The sequence below is a fragment of the Rosa rugosa genome, chromosome 6 (assembly GCF_958449725.1).
Source record: "Rosa rugosa chromosome 6, drRosRugo1.1, whole genome shotgun sequence".
NCBI lineage: Eukaryota > Viridiplantae > Streptophyta > Magnoliopsida > Rosales > Rosaceae > Rosa > Rosa rugosa.
The window spans coordinates 5,953,895-5,975,871 of NC_084825.1; the positions used below are offsets into that span (position 1 = coordinate 5,953,895).

At 37.3% G+C, this 21,977-nt stretch overlaps 1 protein-coding gene and 2 long non-coding RNA genes across 5 annotated transcripts; 2 read left to right on the top strand and 1 right to left on the bottom strand.

Moving 5' to 3' along the window:
- Nucleotides 1-2,053: 2,053 nt before the first annotated feature.
- Nucleotides 2,054-4,892, bottom strand: LOC133718457 (annexin-like protein RJ4). Its single transcript, XM_062145307.1, has 6 exons — nucleotides 3,968-4,892; nucleotides 3,516-3,849; nucleotides 3,167-3,385; nucleotides 2,801-3,013; nucleotides 2,556-2,645; nucleotides 2,054-2,468 (listed from the first exon to the last, which is right to left on the bottom strand). Exons 2-6 carry the CDS (start codon nucleotides 3,738-3,740, stop codon nucleotides 2,265-2,267), a joined length of 951 nt encoding a protein of 316 aa, XP_062001291.1. The 5' UTR covers nucleotides 3,741-3,849; nucleotides 3,968-4,892; the 3' UTR covers nucleotides 2,054-2,264.
- A 9,463-nt stretch (nucleotides 4,893-14,355) lies between these two features.
- Nucleotides 14,356-17,539, top strand: LOC133718598 (uncharacterized). 2 transcript variants are annotated; one of them, XR_009850393.1, is made up of 5 exons: nucleotides 14,356-14,703; nucleotides 14,935-15,039; nucleotides 15,122-15,214; nucleotides 16,490-16,588; nucleotides 17,201-17,539. It is a non-coding gene; the product is annotated as an uncharacterized LOC133718598 (long non-coding RNA). The 2 variants fall into 2 exon arrangements; XR_009850394.1 differs by having other exon boundaries at nucleotides 14,938-15,039.
- Nucleotides 17,540-17,733: 194 nt separating this feature from the next.
- LOC133713974 (uncharacterized) lies at nucleotides 17,734-18,506 on the top strand. 2 transcript variants are annotated; one of them, XR_009848374.1, is made up of 4 exons: nucleotides 17,734-17,777; nucleotides 17,967-18,020; nucleotides 18,116-18,172; nucleotides 18,471-18,506. It is a non-coding gene; the product is annotated as an uncharacterized LOC133713974 (long non-coding RNA). The 2 variants fall into 2 exon arrangements; XR_009848373.1 differs by lacking the exon at nucleotides 18,471-18,506 and having other exon boundaries at nucleotides 18,116-18,244.
- Nucleotides 18,507-21,977: the final 3,471 nt, after the last annotated feature.

Sequence of the window (21,977 nt, forward strand, 5' to 3'; positions counted from 1 at the left end):
AGTGCCAGTAAGAGGATCATAACATCGATAACCCTTCTGGAAGTCAGCATAACCAACAAATATACACTTACGGGCACGGGGATCAAGCTTGCTACGTTGAGGCTTGGGAATATGAACATAAGTTGTGCACCCAAACACCCGGGGCTCCAAATTAGGCATAGAAGGGATGGTCAAAAGTGTATGAAGCTTCTGATGAGGATTCTGAAACTCAATCACCCGTGAAGGAGTACGGTTGATAAGATATGCTGCTGATTTCACTGCTTCGCCCCAATAGGACCGAGGTACATTCATGCCAAACAAGGAAGCACGAACAACTTCCATCAATTGCCTGTTCTTCCGTTCTGCTAAACCATTCTGTTGAGGAGTATAAGAATTGGAGGTTTGATGACGAATTCCATGTGACCGGCAAAACTCAATCATAGGGCCATTCACAAACTCTCCACCATTGTCAGACTGAAACACTCTGATGGATTGTTGATACTGAGTTGCCACCATTTTGTGAAATTCGGTAAACATTCCAAATACATCACTCTTATTCTTCAGTAATGACACCCATGTCATGCGAGTGCAATCATCAATAAACGTTACAAAATACCGAGCTCCAGAAAGAGAAGGAATTTTCGCAGGACCCCAGACATCGGAGTGAATCTTCATAAAAGGAACAGGACTTTTATTAAGACTTGGTGAATATGAAATACGGTGACTCTTGGCCAGTTCACAGATGTCACAGTGGAAATCCAATTCACTAACAACTGAAAACAATTGAGGTTGCAGCTTCTTAAGATAACGAAAGGATAGATGACCTAAACGGCGATGCCATAACCATACAGCTTCCTTCGCATTCTCTACCCTGTTGATCTGATTAGCTTGTCCCAAAAGATGCTTCTGTTTCTTTCCAGTCTCTGTCAGATCCAGATAGTATAATTTCCCCCTTCTAACACCATAACCAAGAATCCGTCGAGTCAGAATATCCTGAAACACACAGAAAGACGGATAGAAGGTCACAATACATGCAAGAGCTAAAATAACTTGACCAACAGACAGGAGATTATAAGCTAGTGATGGAACAACTAAGACAGATTCAAGGGTTAAGGTATCAGATAAAGCAATAGAACCTTCTTCGGTGACCGGAGTTGGAGTACCATCAGCAGTAGAGACAAAGTCTTGAGGGGAACGTCTAAGGTTTTGCACAAGACTTGGGTCATTGGTCATATGGTCAGATGCACCTGTATCAATTATCCATGTACTATTAAATGTAACATTACCCTTCATACCTGACTGCGCTACATTAGCGGAGGCATTGTCTAGGTAAACTTCCTCTGTAGTAGCAACAGCGGCCTTGCCCAGATTCTTTCGCGGTTTCTTGGTGAAGTCCCACCAATCAGGGTAACCAATCACTTCATAGCACCGCTCCTTGCTATGACCTAATTCCCCACAAATAATGCACCTTTTGTTTGCATATGGATTTGGTTTACCCAGAAGACGGCGTTAAGAAGGTCCTGAGAAGCCTGGAGGAGGACCCTGTTTGCGTTGAGCCGTAACAGAAAATTCGGTAGTCACCGAATGCCCAATAGCCTGTTTCTCTGATTGCATCATTGAGGAATTCATGATTTTAGCAGGTTTGGATTTTCAAGATGGATATGAATGTTTTGGAAAAGAATTTTTTTTTTCTTTTCTTTTTTTCGAAAAAAGGTAGGGTGATGGTGGTTTGAAATTCAGGATGGTTTGATTTCAATGGTGGTGGTACGCAGCGGTTTGTGGTGTTCTTCAGGATTCAGGATTCAAAGGATGCAGCGCAAGTTCAAAGGATTGAACCTGCTCTGATACCAAGTAGAAAAGAATACTTCAATTTAGGGTTAATTCGATAATTCTATTCATCCCACAATGAGGGTATATATATAAGTACAAAGGAGTAGTCTAACTCTAATAGGAAACAATCTTTCCATAATTACAGGATATCCTAATTAAATAAAATCCTAATTACATACAGATTTACAGCGATTCTACAATCACAACAATAAAACTTGGTAAATTGCACTCTAAATTTCTTTTTTAGACACTTTTTATATAAAAACTCCCAACTCCAGGAACATTGATACAGATAGTCACACTGCAAAAAACTCAAAGCAAAGAAACTATTGACATGATATAGAATATGGATACGGCTCCTCTAAAGTGAGGAGCCATCTCATCAAACACCAATAGAAAACAGCAGCATCATTCACAGCTCACTAGCTTGATTCGAATTTGATCAGAGAAGGATCTCAGTCCTTCTTTCCCAACAGAGTAAGGAGGAAGGTCTTGTAGTCCCCTGAAGTGTCTTGGGCCACAGCCTGTTCAAGAGGAACACTGTTCTTCTTGTAGTAAACCTCCATGATGTCGTTCAAGTCCTTCTCTGCCCTCGTAACAATCACACGAGTGAGGGCATCCTCATTGGTCCCTGTCCCTATGATCGCCTTGCGAAGTACCTTTACACAGAATACCAGGGGCAATATATTAGTTTGAGAGGGAATTGTTTCTAGAAAAGAGAGAATAACACTTGAAATTTTGGTTACCTTCTCAAAGCACTTCTTGTGGTCATTGAGGCATCGAACGGCAGTATGCAATGCCTTCTGGAAATCATTAGCCCCATCCTCCAAGAAATTCTGAGAGGGAAAAAAAAAAAAAAAACAGATTGAACATTAAAGCACAAAAAAAAAAAAAAAAACACTTCAGCTATTGTTAATTAGCAATCAATTACTTTCAGAACACATTCGAAACAAGTATTCTTAGCCCCCACATCATGCTGTTCTTATCTTACCTTGCTGATAGAGTTGCCATGGTCATCTCTGTATTTGTTGAATGTTGCCATGAACTGTGTCTTGCTTCGTGTACTCAGGATTCTAATAATTTCTTCATGATTAAAACACTCGTCTTTGATAGCATCCTGAAGAATATTAGCTTCTGAATTTGCCAACTTTACATTAATCTCGTTACCATCACAGCGGTAAGCAGTCACCAAAGCAACCAAAAGCTGCAACATTCACCATAAGCCAGAAGCACCATTAGCACTTCTACTTGTCTAGTTTAACAGGCAGTCAAAGTTGCCAACCGACTGTTATTCGAAGGTGAAGTAAAGAATTACAGTGTGACAGCATAACATGTCAAATTGTCCAACAGCATGTACCTTGCGGATATCACCATTGGTATGTTGAGCTAGATCTTCTTCCAAAGAGCACTTGTAACGAAGCTGGTAAGCTTTTGTTACAGCCAGAAGCTCTTCAGGACACCGAACACTGAAGATTTCGATGATGACATTGTAGTTGCACTCGGGTTTCTTGATGGCCAGATTAGCCAAAACAGCATCACAATCAGCTGGATCCAATGTCCAACGGTACACCGCTCTCTATACATGTCATCCCATGCCAAAATGTTCTTTAGTGTCATATAAACTTATGACATAAGAAGATTGGAATATGATATTTCTTTTGCAGTAATCTCATGATATGCAGTAACATGTTGTTTAGTAATGATACCTCAAAATCACCAGAGAGCTCAGACTCAAGGCGCTTGATAATATCTTCTTGATAAAGTTGCTCATAAACGACCCTGATTTCTTTTCTTTGAGTTGCATTTCTATGACCCAGTAAGCAGATGATGGCCTTCTCATCAGTCCCCCATCCTATGTAAGAGTACCCAACAAAACATAAATTCATGCAGATATATGAATTATGAAAGAAAGTCGGTGAGCTGTGACGCATTGAGAAAACTTGGCAGTGATTTCCAAGAGCAGCAAGTTTGAAGACGTAGCGCCAACTGGTTCAAATTATTGAACCTAGGCATAGGATATTGATATGCAATGTCAGGATCCTTCACAAGTGACAGATGAATGAAGATAAAAGTTAGATATTTCCTCAGCATAATATAGAATTTTGCATGGATAAAATACAGAGTTCAACACCAAGTGAACAAGTTAGAGCATACTTACCCCCAAAATTGAAGCTAAAATTGACAAATATTTGACGTTCACAATTTCTGCAAAGAGCTTATGTATACGATCAGCAAAATATAGGTTCTCTCCCGCATGCAGACCTTTGAATTTAAGCTTAACTGTGCTTAGCGATTTTACATTCTTCAAAGAATAGCTTGCCAAAAGGTACTTGACATTGAACTTTTCAAGGTTTGGAGCATTAGAATTAACAAAAATTTTGTACTCATACCCTCCATCCCTAGCATAAGGGTCATCCTCTGGAACAGCACAGAATCTCATCTGTAGTCTTTTGAGTTTAGGAGCAGGGATATATAGTTAAGTTCAAAACTTCATCATCTCTAAGTCTTCCGAGATTTCCATGTATAATTAAACCTTCATGCAAGTGCAGAGAAACAACACGAAAACAGTTTTGCCACTGAGTCGACAGCAACAGGATAATATACCTGAACATCAAGGTACTTGAGACTTGGAAAACAACTTGAGTTTGGAGGGATAGCAATAACATGATCTGTTAGTATCAGCTTCAAAACTACCAGTGTCTTGCAAATGAAAATGCTTGTAGGCAACTTAAGACACCTTGTGTAGGAATTTGAGGGTGTGGTATAAAGATCAAGTTCAAGTTCTACAACATTACGCCTAATGGAAGTGCAAACCCAAGCATCAATACGATCAAAATAATCTTCGATTCCAAGGCAGATAAGACGGAATTTATGAATGTTTGAGAAGTACTCGATCAACAAACCTGGCTTGACGCACATGTTCATCTGAGTCATATTTCGGTGAAGATACATATACCTCTAGATTCGGAACATAAGTCCACACATTGTTCCATCTATGAGATAATAGGCAGGGTCTTTACAGCATCTCTTGTTTCAAGGAATGAAATAATGTGGAAAAGAATTGCATCTGGCAATCCACTGATCCTATCTTCAATACATGCTTTAAAAAGCTTCAAGTTTGAACCCATGCAGGATGTGATGCCCTATTTTGGAAACAGATAATGTGTTACAGTTCAAAACCCAAATAAAACATGAAGCTTTAGTGACTTCGAAACAAGCCTACATAAATCTATGCCTCTATGACACTCATGAATCTGGATTCTGGAAACAGAATTCTTTTTATATATATTTGGGTCAGTTCTTATTGAAATGAATATATAGCATCTGGGGTTCCACTGAACAGCAAGTATTATAAGATTTCCGTCGTCTTTTCATTTTGTTTTGCTAGGTTTTCTTAGTATCCAAACAGAGGATATAGACAGGTAAAAACTGAAAACATAGGACATGCCAAAGATTAAAACTTTAACAGATTTCAGAGCAAAGTTCAAAGATTTAACAAATCTCAGAAGAGCAAAGAAGTTACCTGTATTGCTCTTGTTTAGTGGGCCACTTCAGTTATACCTTTTTCGGTTGATGGGGAGAGTTACTGTGACTCTGTGAGAGGCTGAGTGCAAAGACAAAACATATGACAATGAATTACCCACTCTTCTATTTTACCTTAATAATTTTGGGCCTAATATCAAGTTACCCCTCTAAATTGAGAATTTATCACCACGCCCTTCAACAATAAAAAGTCTTAAATTAGTTCTTCATGTATCGAAATGGACCAATTTAGTCCAATTGTAGTCCCTTCGCCAAACTATCACAGAAGATAGAATTGCGGGTATACAACTATAGATGTCTTGGATTATCGAGTGTATTCAATTCAACAGTAAAGTGAGTATTTTTGATTACTTAGTTACGATTATTTCAATAAATTATTTATCCCATGATCAATTAGTATCACGATATTGTGTAACTTGAATTATCATATTATAATTTTTTTTTAAATATGGTACAATGTTTGACACAATTTATACTTAGTGGGTACAAAGTTTAATTAGTTCTTCACGGTGATGTATTTAAATCAACGTGCGCCAAAGTGAGTATTTGTGATTAGGCATCCCATATCCCATGACTTTGCAATTAGGAAGGACTTTGTGTAACTTGGAGTACCAAATTGTATTGTTTTTGAACAACATGGTGCAATGTAAGAAATAATGTAGACTTAGAGGATACAAAAGTATAGTTTGTCCTTCCATGAACATTGATAAATAGCAGACAGTGAATCAACATTGAAGTTGGAAATTATTCTATGCACACGAAGTTTATATTCTTCTCAAAAAAAAAAATTAATAATAATAAAATAAAAAAATAAAATAAAACACACGCGCGCGTATTGGTGATCATACTTCAACAAATCATACCCCAGATTCCACGACTTTGCAAGGTTAAAGGACTTTCCGTAACTGGGAAGATCAAATTGTAAACTCTGTTAACAACATTGTGCAATGCAAAGTATAAACTATAAAGCATGGAAAAAACTAACCCTCTACAAAGACTTCATTTATATTCTACCTTCCAATCTAAAATGACTTCCAGCTTTAAGCGTATCCAGCCTAAATTCTATGGTATCACTCATTAGCCAGATTCATTGTTTAATTTGTTTAGAGGAGAATCATGTTGATGAAGCTAGAGTTAACATAGGTGTCGATGAACTGATTACTTTAGAATTTGTAGGTTCACATTGATGATGAAATGATTTGCTGGTACTTTGAAAATCAAGCATGATTCTCTGATTAATGAAGTTTAATTAATCAAAGTGAGTACAGCAAGAAACCATTACTTTAGTTACTTCAAAAGCATGTGGGAATAAAATTTTCGTGCTTAATTCAGAGATTAAGTCTAACATGCCAAACTCTGGCTATTATAGGCAAGCATTTTTCAATATTTTAAAGCTAGACAGCTTGTATACCCTGCTAGATAAGGAAGCTTGGCTTCTGATCTGCAATTGTAGACCGTTTGATATCTCTAATAAGAACTGAAAAGGGGAACAATGCTTCTGCCTTTTGAACTGTAACTTACCTGCCAATGCAAGAACCAATTTAGTTTAAACGAAAATGGAACTTAGAGCATATATACCATCTGCATTCTTTAGATTATATAGTAGCTGGGCTACTCCTTTTTGCATATATAATTTCTTATAGGTCATATCCACTAATGATCTTTAATGGTGAAAGCGAAATTGATGATCTTTTTCCACTGAAGAAAGCTCATACAGTATCACACCAATTTGACTGTTCCTATATATTTAAGCAAGTTTTAGATTATGAAGGCTAACTTTTGTAGTGTCAAAATCATAGATAGCATCTATAGTATAATTTTTTGTGAAATCTACGCTAGTGCAAATTAAAGTTAAAATTTTACAACTTAACTACTGTTACACTGTCAATTTTACAGCATCACAGTTCATATTTTGGTTGACCATCATTGGCACAATGTGGAAGGTGAAAATGGAAAAATTGAATTTTGGTGCAATACCATTGTTCCAAGACCTATTTGTAGTAGACAAACAAAATTACTAATAATATCTTGAAGGTGAAGAGAGTGCAAGGAAAGAGCCAAGAATTGCATAATGAACTTTGATTAAGGCTGTTTAGGCCAATTTCAAAAGCAGAGGACCATAGGAAATATGCTTTTCTTTTCTCTGGTCTCCAATGTATCTTTTTACTAATAATACTCTTCTATTCATCCCCCCACACCACATGTGATCACAACCACTCATTACTTCCTTAGAAGTCTGAATCCTCCAGATTCTTGGCCTCCCTCTATAAATACATAACACAGCCTCCTTGCCACTATAAACCAAAGAGAGAGTATACAACATTCTTCAATAGCTCTTCATTCTTAAGCATTTGATTATCGTTTTGAAGAATCATGGGAGGAAACAACAGACACAAGAAATCTTCTTTCTCATTCTTCAGCTTCTTCAAGTCTCGGAGGCCTCGCCGAGGAGAAGAGATAGAGGATTCATATTTGAGTGCAACAAGGGTGTGGCCTAGTGTGGAGGATAGAGGTCGATGGGTAGCTGAGCCTGGAATTGACAACAAAGCTGCTGATTTCATTGGCAGAATCCACAAGAACATGGTCTCGGAATCGGATTGCAAAACCTTAACTGTAAACCCAGCAGCAGGAAAGGACTAGAAGAAAATAGTCTACATTTTTTATCTGTATTCTTATTCAAAATGTTGTATCTAGTTTAAGAAGCACTATAAATAAAATAATTGTTTCCTGTTCAGATGAAGATTTTGTTATTCTCTTATGTACAGATCATTGACAAGCAATATATATGCTTCAGCTCTGTTCAAATGGTTGTTAAGTTTCATAAAGAAGTAAATTATTAGCTATACTTTAAGATACTTTTCATGGCATCATTCTTCATGTTAGCTGTAGTACTATATCGTTATTATAAACATCAAGAAGATAGCTGAAGTAAATGGTCTTCATTGCTCCAATAAGATTTTGGTTGAATATAAGTGAAATGAAACAGAAGTGCAGAAGCCTCACGATATTAAGGAGTAACCAGAATAACGGCAATGAGAAGATTGATGTACAATTTGGCAACTTAGATACAGAGTTGAGTTACATCATCTAATCTATCCCCATTTCTGCAACTAAGATCATTGTTTTAGGAGTTCTGGTTTTCGTTTAATTGATTTGGAATCTGCAACAAACTCATGACGCAATGACAGTGTGGCTTCAAATGATTAGAATACAACAGCGGCTTGGTTTTTAGCTTGTCGATCAGATTTCCAGTTGCAAACATAGACAAACTTTAAGAACATACTGGCTTGGTTTTTAGCTTGTCGATCAGATTTCCAGTTGCAAACATAGACAAACTTTAAAAACCTTCAATGGATCAGATCAGATGTCCTTGGCATGTACTTCATGTTAAACAGCAACAAGCGTGGCCCATGGTTGATCATTGTATCGATACTGTCCCAACTTAACCACCTATTAGGTGTTGGGTTTAATTACAAAAGGCTTCGGTACAATTGGGTGTGCTCCACCCACTTATAAGTTATATTTTATTTGTCACTTTTTCAATGTGAGATATTTTCTCTCCAACATGCCCCCTCACGTGCAACCTAGCTCTAGGTCTGCACATAAAATTAATTAACAATCCAATTTCCACATTAGAAATTGGGACACAAGTCTCATATTGGATACTTGGTCAATATAACAATCCAAGGCCCACATTAGACACTTGGTAATAATCCAATCGGAATATTCTGATTGCAATATCAGGAACCCAAATTTGGGCTCATGGCAATTGGAGAGAGACCTATTTTGATACCAAGTCAAATATTGAGATGAAAAAAGAGAAAATATTTGTGAGTGAGAATACTTCTATATTATTCACAATTGTGTAAGGGATATATATACAAAACCCTATTGTACTATACTACACATTAGTACGATCTAGTATAGGAAACTAATTAATTCCTATAAGGAAACTACTGAATACACATATTCTCCAAATGACTCACGTCGCGTCAACTAATAATGACTGACATGTCAACATAATGACTCACACATCAACACTTCACTTAGTTTTGAACGGAATAATAAAGCAAGTAATTCCTTGGTCTTCTTTGTTCAATTAAGTTATTCAGTTTCTTTTCTAGCAAGATTCCAGTTGAAATGAAAGCCAAAGTACTTTGGCTGCCTATACTTTGTGAATCTGCCACAGTTCCACGAATAGGGGTTGTGGTTACTTCTGCCCAAATTATTGTACATGGGTACATGCTTTTGTTCTCAATCTTTTCTTTAGGGGTCTACGGCACCAACTATTCACCTTCTCTCTTTCTTTTTAGCCTTCTACTTTAACATAGCTCTTTTTAAGCCTATGCATATAACATGCAAATGTTGGATGAGTTCCCACTTTAATTACAAGCACTAAGTACAGCTAGCTACCAGACATAAAAATTAAATCAATGATGGAGAACAATATCAGAGCGGATTCAAAGTAATAGGAGACCTATAATTAAATCTCAACCAGAAAGAATGCGTGTTATACCATAAAATCATCTCTAACTAGAATCAACCAATCAAACAACTTGAACAACTTGTATGTCTTAGTCTTATGTGACCCCTAGTGATTACACTTTTGGAATCTCATTAAGCGCTGAATTAAGACTTGTTCTTGTCATCTTGTGTCTCCTTCTATTAATTTCGGAGTGCTTAAAGCGAATCATTCTGTCTTTGACAATATTCTTCACTAATTTTTAAAGGCATGATAGCTAGTATGAAAGATGCTTGCTAATCTAAACCTCACTTATTGTTATAATTTCTTCAATAACCAAATTACGCGTTACTTAAGATCTCATATCAAATATCATGAACATTGTACTGATGTTCGTTCATTCTTTGTTAGTACGAAATGTACGAGCTTTTGCAGAATTTGGGGATTATTCTTGTCTTCCACTTTGTCTTTTTTTTTTTTTTTTTTCCATCAGAGCTTCTCCTCCCTTAACGTTGATATTTGAGACATAAAAAAGCAAAAATGAGACAAGTGACCTTCTAAAGTAAATACCAGCATGAATTTGATGGTGATCGAAATGAGTTCTGTATGCCTTTTTTTAGCTGTATTGAACTGTGGCCTTCTAAATCAGTAAAAGAGTTTCACTTTTCTAAGATCTTATGAGTACTTCTGATGGTTCATGTGGTTTGGACAATTTTGGATTGCTTAAAATTAACCCCTCACAAGGTCCTACGAAAAAAAGTTCATTCAAATTCAAGATCTAATAAATCAACTATATAATTCAAAATGCTTCTGCTTCAAATTAACGAGTTTGAAGAAACATTTTGATCTTTACACATGCAAAACGAATTCTAAAGAATAATTAATCACAGATTCTTACTGTTGAAATTGCTCTTAATATCTTCAAGTGGAAAAAATCTCACTTGCCATTTAGTTTCTTGTAGCACTAACACGTACATTCTGTGGTCATGAGACGATACAGTAAGTAGTGATACTTAGAGAATCTTTTCTCTTCTATTCCCGTAGAATATATGTTTTTACTGCCTATATTAGTTTTAGTTTTTGAGAAATCAATCGCAGGATCTTTGAGTCTGAAAATTAATGGAATCTTCAAAACCTATTAATTTGACTTGGACCAAACCTCTGAGGTAGGCTTTTGAATTTGTACTGTCAACATTAATTACTTAATTGCTAGGTAAGACCAATTTTACACCTTTCTTTACATGAGGTGACAGATTTATGCTTGGTCCAAGGTACTGTAATTGAGTTTGATCCATAAGATTCAGAGGTGAACGTACTGCATCTGTCAAAAGTGAGGTTTGATCAATATATTAGTTGTTAAACTTGCTTAGAGGAGAATCATGTTGAACGCATAATATGGAGGTGGAAAATTCCTCTTTTGGATTGACTTCACTCAGAACAGGTTATGTAAACTTTGTAGAAACAGAATCACTCACGAAACCTGGTCAGTTTTTTTTTTTTTCATTTAAGCTGCTTAGCTAATTTTCTTTTCCATGCTGGATCAGAATGAACTCTTTATAAGTTATGGCAAGATTCTTGGCAGGAAAAATTAAAAAAAAAAGACCGCCAACCCTGCGGGTTTAGTCTGTTACAACCCATGAAGCTAACGTGTTCTTACTTCTTAGTGTGTTGGCCCCTTAATAACCCGCCCTGTTTTATTTTTTATTTTGAGAAGAAACGTCAACTTTATTCAATAAAAACGGGTCAATTACATTCACTAATGATAATCTCCTCAAGTATGGGAGGTGTAGAATAAAAAAAGACATTATAAGGTCTATTTTTTTTTGAAGAATATCATGTCGATATATTAATACTCAGGCCAGAAAGGACCATTACATATCCTCCCTCTACCATCTATGGGTAGATAAAGAGTTTGTGGTAAACCACAGCGATACATAGATTAGATCCGATCATTTGACGGTACCCATGCTCACTTATTCAAGAAAGCCTATAAACTATGTTACCAAAGACAAGTAAATAGGCAAAGTAAATAAAAACTAAATGAGACCCAGCCCTTGAGGGCTGACCCACTCCTCATGAGGCCCAAGATAAGGCCCAAAGACCTCATCCCAGTCCCAACAGAAGTAAGCAAGCCCAAAAGGCCCAGCCACTATTGGCGCCGCGCAATCATGACCCAGCCGCCCCATGCCACGGACGGCACCGCCACCTGCCACTGCGAAGACCACCATATGGAAAAGCTTCAAGGGCACCCACAGGGTCAGTTGCACCCTTAGGACTCCCCAGCCCAAGCCATTGAACGTAGAATTTGGTCGGAACCAGATTGACGAAAAAGGCTGGAAGAGGAATCTGATCAGCAAAACCAGCAACTCCATCCACCAGATCAGGAGCCAGCCACCACTTTGTCCCACCGCAACCAAGAGCCTCGCTCCTTCTGCGGAAATCAGCCAAGCTCTACAGGAAGGTAGACGCAGTCCGATTACAGATCTCCTCCGATCCCTAGCCATTCTGCAAGCGCAGCCAAGCAATCTGCAGCCCCATCGTTCTCGCAATGAGGACTGAAACAATCTGCCGCTTGGCACGATCGCTGAGACACAGAGGTGAATGGAGGAGACGGAGGTCCCCTGTGAAGCCACCCTAATGAGGTGCCGCTAAAGCTTGGAGAGAAAAAGCTCTCAACTTTCATATCCTTACCCTCCCTTGTTCTTGGAGACCAAAGATTGACATCGACTGTGCGGTGCATTATCCTTCCATCAGCAAAAGAAGAGATGGCGCCGTTAGAATGGTTGATTTGCGATAACAATCGCCTTGGAAATCCTAGCCAGCGGCGGCTAGGGTTTAGAGAGCCTAGTACTTGTGCCATTGTTACATTATAAGGTCTATTGTTTAGAGCCCAATGAAGAAAATAACCAATGGCAATAACCAATCTACGAGGAAAATAGCTTCTGCTAATTAAAAAGCTTCTACCACAAAGATCAAATATCCAATAAAATGCAAGGTCATCCAAAAGAAGCCAAATTAATCAGCAGCAAGGAAGGTCATAAACCATGATCCTCTTGTAATGCTCCAGCGTAAAATGAGAATGGTCATCTACAACACTTGGAAAGGGTAAGGTGTAAACAACAACTACATAATAGTTGGGAATGATCATATAAACACTACTAGAAATCTGTTCATTTACATCACGTCATTTAAATCGGTCAGACTTGCACACGATGTAAAAAAGTAAGTTAATATCGTTTTAGAAAAATACCGATTTAAATGTATACCATTAACATCGATTCTTAAAATGACCGGTGTTAAAAGTTTTGTTTGAAAATTTATGGAAACCTAGTTTTGCAAAAAGCGCTAAGTCTTTTAAGTAAAATGAAGAAGCGGGGACTAAAACTCAAAGGGAGCTTCTATTCATACCTCCAAAATTAGCATTTGGACCTCTTTCTTTTTTCAAGTGATAGTTGAATTTGTCAACTCATGTCAAATTACCAATAAAGACACAAAAGAGAAAGAAAAAAAAATTAAATAAAGTCTTTTCCCTTTTAGAGGTATAAAATCAACAAATGTCATCCTCATGCCATTTTTTCCCTTTTGTTTTTGTTATGGTCTTCATCCTTACCAAGCAGCGGAGAAATCAACAGACCAGTTCCTTATTTTGCAGTTCCTCAAGTCAATTTCGGATATGCAATATTCTCTAACCAAAACACCAATAAACCACTTTCTCTTAAAATCATACTCATCATTGAAGCATACTGTTCCCATCGAGCAAATATATGAAACGAGGGAATCTTAGGATGTTGAAGAAATGAACTGCTCTTGGCCTCTAAATATGCATATGCCTACAAAATACAACAATAAGAAAAGAGGGGGGCTATCAATTGAAAGTTTATTTTTATTTTTTTTTAGCTTAGTTGTATCAAGAGTAAAATAATATTGTGAAATGTTCAAAAATTGATGGAGGTCTAACTACCGATTTTGGAGGTATATGAATAGAACACTCTAAAAAAAAAGTTTTTATTGATATTATTGGATGATGGGTATTATGGGAAAATTAGGGAGGTGTAGATAGCATATTAATTATTTGTAAAAGTAAGTTTGAGGTCTATTAAGTGGGGAGGTCTAAATACCAATTTTGGAGGTATGAATAGAATCTCCCAAACTCAAAACTTTCACACTTAGAAAAAAAAATTGGCGCCCGACCCCAAAACTGAAACACAAACCCTAAGCTCAGTGTCGACCTCCATTCTCAACCCAGACTCGAGCTCCTCCTCCTCCTCCTCACCATCACAATCCTCCCTCCTCCATTCTCAGGCGGAATCTGAAGCGCCGAGATCCCGACCTCGATCTAAAATTGAAGTAACAGCTCTGAATCTTGAGCCCGGCCTCGATCTGAGATTGGCAGAGTTGAAGAAATTAAAGAGGAATGGTTCTTTCCTCTCAAGCCCCACCGCAGTCGGGGTTGGAGCCCTAAACTCGAACACAGCAACCCAGCTGCACTCAACTGCGCCGTTTCTGACTCTCCGTCTCCTGTCTCCCGTCTCCGAGTCTCCCATCTCCGAGCTCCAGGTATCTCTCTCTCCCAGTCTCCCTCTCCGTCTTCTTCTACTCCTCTTCCTCTTCTTCTTCTCTTCTTATCTTCTTCTTCTTAATCTGATTGAATCATGAATCACCCATTTGAAATTGAAATTGAATTCCTCAAAGTAATGAAATTGTATGTATGAATGTATCCTGATAATCTGAATATGTTGGTCTGGCCCAGATTGGAGCTACTTTCATGGCCAGGCGGCCAGCAGAATCTAGATGACTAGATCGGGAAAATCGATCCCATTGATCTGCTATGATGCTTCTTTGCTTCGGTCAATCTCGACCAAACGATTACCTCAATGAAAATTGAAATCGTAAGTTATTTCTTTTTCTAGAATTCTAGTTCTTTTGGTTTCTTCAGTTTTGACATCCATCCGGATCTTTTAAAACCTCCCGCGAAAGGCTATTTCACTCTTTTGTTTTTGGATCATAGCGTTATCATTCATCTACCCATAAAAGGTAATCGTTAGTGACTTACTCTTGCTTCTTGCACTGGTGTTCGAATGATTGATTACTGATTTGTTGTTGTTTTGTTGTTCGCCCAGCAGAAAGAAAGAGACGAGACGAAACAAAGAGAGAGAAGAGAGAACGGGGAAGAAGGAAAAGAAGGAGAAGAAGGTTTAGGGTCTTGATTCATCTACCCATAAAAGGTTAGATCTTTCTGAGCCGATTTGTCTCTTAATTTCTGGGTTTGGATGATTGGGTGAAAACTAATTTATAATCTACTGACAGGATAATTGATTGATTGATTGTCCTATTTGCACCGACTTCGGCGTTTACACCGACTTCAACTTTGTCATCAAGATCGATCTTGATCAAAATTTGGTAAGGTTTTGAATTATTTTATTTTGTATTTTTTGTTTTAGTTCGATTTTTGATAAAGTTTGCATCTTTTGTTTGAGGTGAAGGACAACTAGATAGCTATTAGTTCGGTTCTCAGATTATAGGTTGTGAGGGACATGATTGCAGTTTTGTGATTGGCTTTTACCCTTTTGTTCTTTCTTCTCTAATCTGCTACTTGCCCATCTTTCTTGCTTTCGTTAATGTTCATAACAATCATAAAGAGGCTTGCTTTGTCATTTCTATGTAACTTTGATTGCTGTTTTGTTTGGCCATTTGAGTTATTTCAGAGAACACTTCTTATGGTTTGTTTTATATATGAAAATATGTACATATGTATATATATATACATGCACACGTGATGAGTGAAATTTCACTGTCAGGTTTTACTTTTAAACTTCTCATACAACAGTTCCTGTTTGGCATATGAATAATCTCTTTACTATTAATTGTTGAAATGAGATTAATATAAAAAGTAAAAGAAAGGGCCAAACACTGATTTGTCATGTGTTTTCTATGAATTTGTTTTGTCGAACTAAGAATGTACTTGTATGAATTAGCAAGTAGGCTTTTTGTTACAGATGGCTGAATTTAAAGGGAGTATTTCAATGGTATGAATTTAGTATCATGTGATTCTAGAATAAGACTTTATTAACTAAAGATATGCATTGGTGTTTGAATAGCTTTATTCAGAATCTTAGGTGGCAGAATCTGCTTTTTGTAAAAAAAATTATTTATTATTATTTTTTTTTTGTTCTTCTTCTTCTCCTCTGATACCATAAGTAGTGGGATATCGGGTTTGTTAAACAAGACTCAATTAGATTGTGTTGTTTTGTATTACAGTTGACAGGAAGATGGGGCGGATAGTGAATAGGATATTTGTTTTGCACTGAATTGATTGTTATGGAATTTCAACAAAGCTTTGAAGTAACAGTATAGTTAGTTGGTTAAAGGTTTTGTGGTTGTGTTTTGTATTGCTTTATAGGTTTGTTGGAAATAAGATACTAATTTAACTCTTTTTTTGTTTTAGTATCTTTTTTAGCCAAATAATAGTTGCATTATACAATCCCAACTACACTATTTCCTATAGCATCTAAATGGAACAAAAATGTATTATGATTACCTAACAATAAGAATACTAAGTGATAGTATCTTGATGTGTTTTTTTAAGCTTTTGCTTTTGGTTAGACTAACTTTCTGTTTAAGTTAGTTTTTGCAGCTTTATGGTTAATTTTCAAATTTCATTGCTTTTTTGTTTAGGTTTTCTAAGTTCTATGCAAAGAAATGTGTGCATTATTCTTCTGCCGCTGTTCCTGTGTACGTTGTTTGGCATTATCTCAGTCTCTTATTCCTATTCAGGTATGTGCTGGATATAGAACTGATATGGAAGATGAGCCTACTAGTTAAGCTTAGGCATTTGGGATCATTCCATGAAAGTAAATGCAGCTTTACATGAAGAACATGGCTTACATTGCTTCCATATTGGTCTGAAAGTCAATATATAATCTATTAGGGTAGTGTTTACAATGTTAGTTATCTTACAGTATGGAGAGAACAATTAAACATAGTAATGATATTGAGACTTCAAATGTGAAGCAAATAAAAAATAGAAGAAAGTATAGACAGAAATGTATTTTTGACTAAATATGTTTGCTTCTGTAATGCTTTATTATGGTAGCCGTTTCTGTCCTGTATCTAGGACTACTTGAACAGTTGAACCTAATCTTGACATAGTCAATTTGAATTTGTCGAGCCTTTTATATTAATTACTTTAGGCATTTCTTTTTCTGGCAAAGTTCTATTATGGTTGTGATATGTTTCATTTTGTAGATCTGCACTGGGGTCATTTAGATCTCAGATTCTTTATGCTACTGTATCTATCATCATCACATCCTCTAATTTGGATGTGTTCATTCTTTTCTGCTCACTATCTTCTCTAATTTGGATTTTTATGATTGGCTTTTGCTGCAGTTTTTGTTGGATCTTTTGGACTGCTTGCTTTTGGTGCAAAGAGTTTTCTGATCGGTGGGTTACATTTTGATAAACGGTGTCAGATCTATGCATTTGTTTTTATGCAGCTCAAAGAGAGAAGATAAGTGAAGCTAATCAAGGTATGCTTTGGATCTACATATGTGATTAATCTGGAGGTTGCTTGGGCTCCATTTTGTTTAAGGAAAAGAGACTTTGTGTGGGACACTAATTTTATACTTTTTGTTCTTTTGGAAAGTCTCTTTTGATATTGAAATGTTGACGTGTTGTTGTGGAGGAACCAAAAGATATCAGCTAGTGTTTTAACTGCTGCATTTCAACTTCTTCAAAAGATGGTGCGACTTTCAACTTCTTTTTTTTTGGTTCTGCATTTCATTTGCATCATGACACATTGCACCCAAGAAATTTACTTGTCATTCTTTTAGACGTCTGTTTATCTTGGAGTTGGCTGCTACCCAGTTGTATTTAATCTTGACAAACTTATTTGCTTTGCAGGCTCCAAACAAGGACGGCAACTGCAGTGTCAGAAAATGTCATAGTTCTGAGTTTTAAATCGAGGGTGAGTCACCCGATTGATTCTTTTAGTTTCTTTGCACTGGTTGTGCTTTTCTTTTCTTTTTTCTTTTTTTGAATTGGTACTCTGTCAACTCCCCCGGAAACATTTAGTTCACAAAATGCTTTTGATTTGTTTGTGAACGTAACCATACAAAGTACCAAAAGCTGGGGTTAACTGAACTCTTTTGTGCAGGTTTAAAGCAGAACAGCAGCTATAGTGTCAAAGCTCCAGAGTTTAAACTCAAGAGTGAGGCCTTGGCATTTGTACAGAGTTTTTTTCTTTGCTTCTAGATCTGCTTCTTTTCAAAAAATTTATCTTCTTTTACTTTCGAATGTTTTCAGGTCATTACTGGATACTTACTAGCAGGATCTGCCATTGGACCCAGAGGCTTGAATTTTGTCAGTGAAATAGTTCAAGAGGCTTGTCTTTATTCCTATTTTGCTTGATTGATTCTTTCTTTGCGCTTCCCCTATTTTGCCATTCAGTATAGGTGGATCTATAATTTTCTTGTCATTAATTTATGTGTGTTTACATTTGGTAAAGTCCAGTTATATTAGTATTAAGATTCACTGCCTTTTTAGTACATTTTAAGCTCAGTCATGTCGGTATTTCTTTTTGTTGAGTTTAGTAATACCAGAAATCACTGTCATTAGGTTTATGTTGCACTGTGAAACTGACTTTGTCATTCTCTTGCAGGGCCTTGGATTACAAGTTGTGAAATATTTGGCTGCCTGATAAGGTGATCTAGTCACATTGGTCTGGTTACCGCTGTTAACTTCACTTCATGTGAACCTTTAGCTTAATACATATTTCTCTTGCACTTGACTACCAAGATGAATTTTGAGCAAGGCTACTTTTTGCTTTGAAGCAAAGTTTGGTGTAGAAATTTTGTAGATTGTTGCTCATATGTTTCTAGGCTATCCTTTGTAGGTTTTGGGGTTTTCTTTTGTGACATATGTTCAATCATGAATTTGGAAAGAAAATTAATGGAAAGCCCCAATTTTTGGATGATTATGAAATGCATTTCTTTTTCCAGCAGCAGCTAGATGCAAACTTAGCTCATCACGCTTGTCAAAATGAAGTGAAGTATATAAAAGCATAACAAAACAGTAATGCCAAGGAAAATTAAACGAAGTCACTTGAGAGATTAGAAATCAGTATCAAAATGCAAATCGATGTCTTATGATTATTAATGTATCGAGTTGTGTCCGCAGAACCGATGTACTCAAAACCAGTGCACATCGATTTTACAAAACAAAAGCGATGTCTACAATGAAACAACACATCGGTTCTAGAAAAAGCAAGCGATGTACATAAAACCATTGAACATCGTTTTGCTTAAATGAAAACGATGTGCGGTGTTAAATGAAACATCAGTCCTTAAAAAAAAAACCGATGACGCCTAAAGATACAGACATCGTTCCTAAGAAAATAATGTGCCAAGCTACATGTAAAAATGGCCAAGAACAAACAATACTCATGGGAACTGATGTCTACAAGTGTACTGGACATCGCTTCTGGAATAGAAATCGATGCAAATGTTCACGTAGGTATTGTTCGACATATACTTTATTAAGCATAAAATGTGAAAATATGAAGAATTAGACATACCTAACATACAAAAATATGATGATTATAACGATTATACATCGATTTGTTTTTTAGAATCGATGTTGGTTGTTGTCTGGGACATCGGTTAAAAACGCGCTTATACTGATGTCTATATCTTTCTCTACACCCACTAAGACATCGGTCGAAAATTAGTTTAACATCGGTTCTGGGCCGATGTCTATGAACAAAATTCTAGTAGTGAAAACATTTGGAAAGGGTAAGGTGTCATCTAAACTCTCCACAACAACTACATAATAGTTTGTTAACAGAAAACTATCAAAGCAGCCACTCAAACAAACCGATGTGAAGAAAAGTTTAAAAACATCGAGCATGTGAAAAAGGGTTTGGAAGAGTGGATGGATATAATGCTAGTTGGCGAGGCACGTGTCAAAGTTGAGATACAATTGAACGTGTATGAGCGAAAGCTTGGTAAGTTCAGAAGTGAGATGGCCGAATCTACTAGAAAAATTCAATCACCCGATTAGTTAATATTTTGCTTAACTTCTAGTACTTTTAAATGCAATTACCAAATGTCTATATGATTTTGATTTATTAAGCTGTATTCATTTTATGTTTTTAGTGTTTCGGTGGGAAAAATATGGGACACAAACACCGGATTTGATGAACTTTGCTACTCGGGTCTTTTCCCTTACTTGTAATGCATTTGGGTGTGGAGGGAATTGGAGCACTTTTGAAATGGTAAGTTTTCTATAACTTTAAGTTGAATTGTTAATAGTTAATAGTTGATAGCTTATTGAATTAATTGTTGCATTTGTATGTTGAATGTTGATCGTAGATTGATACCAAAAAGAGGATAGACGTGAGCACAAGAGGTTGATGCTTTAATCTATGTGAAATATAATATTGCTCTAAGAAATAGGACTTTGAAAAGGAACGCCACAATGATCGTTCCTATTATAGTGGAAGAAATTGAATTGGATGATGAATGGATAACAAAGATAGAGGATCAGGTTCTTCCCGCTGATCCTCACTGGTTTGAGGACAAAGTGGAAGATTTTTTTTAATAATTAAAATGATTAAATACTTGTTACTCCTCAAACTTTTCCCTGAAAAACAGTTTAGTCCCTCGCTTTTCAAATTAAACTGGATAGTCCTTATTCTTTATAATTCTCACACAACAGGTCCAAAACAGGTCTAAAATGACTATTCTACCCCCAATATCCTTTTTTTATTTTCTTCTCTCTCTTTTTCTAATTTTTCTCTTTTTGTTTTAAATCTTTTTTTTCTGGTTCTCTCTCTCTCCAAGCTCGTATCCGACCTCGAGTTTATCCACTCGATCCACCGCACTCACTACCACTCTGCAACGCTTAGTGGGCCCCCTCCACCCCTCATGGAAGCTCCGCCGCCAAAATTCCATCTCCACCTCCGTCGTTGTCCCGACTAAGCTCAGCCACCTCTCCTCCTCCTTATCCTCCACCAATAAGCCTCGTGTCCTCTACTTGCGGCCCACACTTGCTCCGCCGCCTCTGGCTCAAGTGCACCCCTGCCTCTCCTTCATCACCCATTGCCTCCTCCCCTTTCTCTCCCATTTAATTCCCGGTCCCCGATTTAATGGCCTCCGACTGCGCCCCCGACGACTCCTACTGTCCCTCCCCGGCCCAAAACCCGACTCCGACTCCGACTCTTCCCCCGGCCTAGCTCCTCAACCTCTCCTTCAACCAGGACCACAGCTGCTTCGCCGCCGACACCGACCTCGGCTTCCGCATTTACAACTGCGACCCCTTCCGCGAGATCTTCCGCCTCGACTTTGGCCCACGCGGCGTCGTCGGATTGGTCCAGATGCTCTTCCGCTGCAACATCCTCACCATCATCGGCGGCCGCCCCGACCCCCTCTACTCCCCCAACAAGGTCATGATCTGGGATGACCACCAGTCCCGCTGCATCGGCGATCTCTCCTTCCACTCCGAGATGGGAAATTATAGAGAATAGTGAGGAGGACAAGATCGATCTGTGGAGAGGGAGAGAGAGAAAAGCAGAAAAAGAAAATAAAAAAAGAGAGAAAAATTAGAAAAAGAGAGGAAAAAATAAAAAAAGGATCTTAGGGGTAGAATAGTCATTTAGACCTGTTTTGGACCTGTTGTGTGAGAATTAGAAAGAATAAGGACTATCCAGTTTAATTTGAAAGATGAGGGACTAAACTGTTTTTCAGGGAAAAGTTTGAGGAGTAACAAATATTTAATCCTAATTAAAATAAGGGATGAGGCGATATAAGCTCCTCGGAAGTAGACGATTTAGGGAGCAAGTCTCACCCTCAAACCCGAAGGTGAAGGGTCTACCACACTCTGGGAGCCCACCGCCCGTCCCTTTATTTTTTATAAACGATGAGGCGGTAAGTAATATGCCAATTAATAAATATTAAAGTACCCTAATTGATAGAGAGCCTACTCCTCGTGAGCCTTATCCTCCTCGTAAGCCTAGTCCTCCCGGTAAGCTTACTCCTTCTCTTGATGAGCCTATTGTTTTATACAAAAACAAATCCAGTTAAGCAACAACTTCAAATAAGTTTTAAAGAAAAGTCTATGTTCAATTAATTGTGTAACTTTATTATCAAATAATTTCTCAACTCTATCT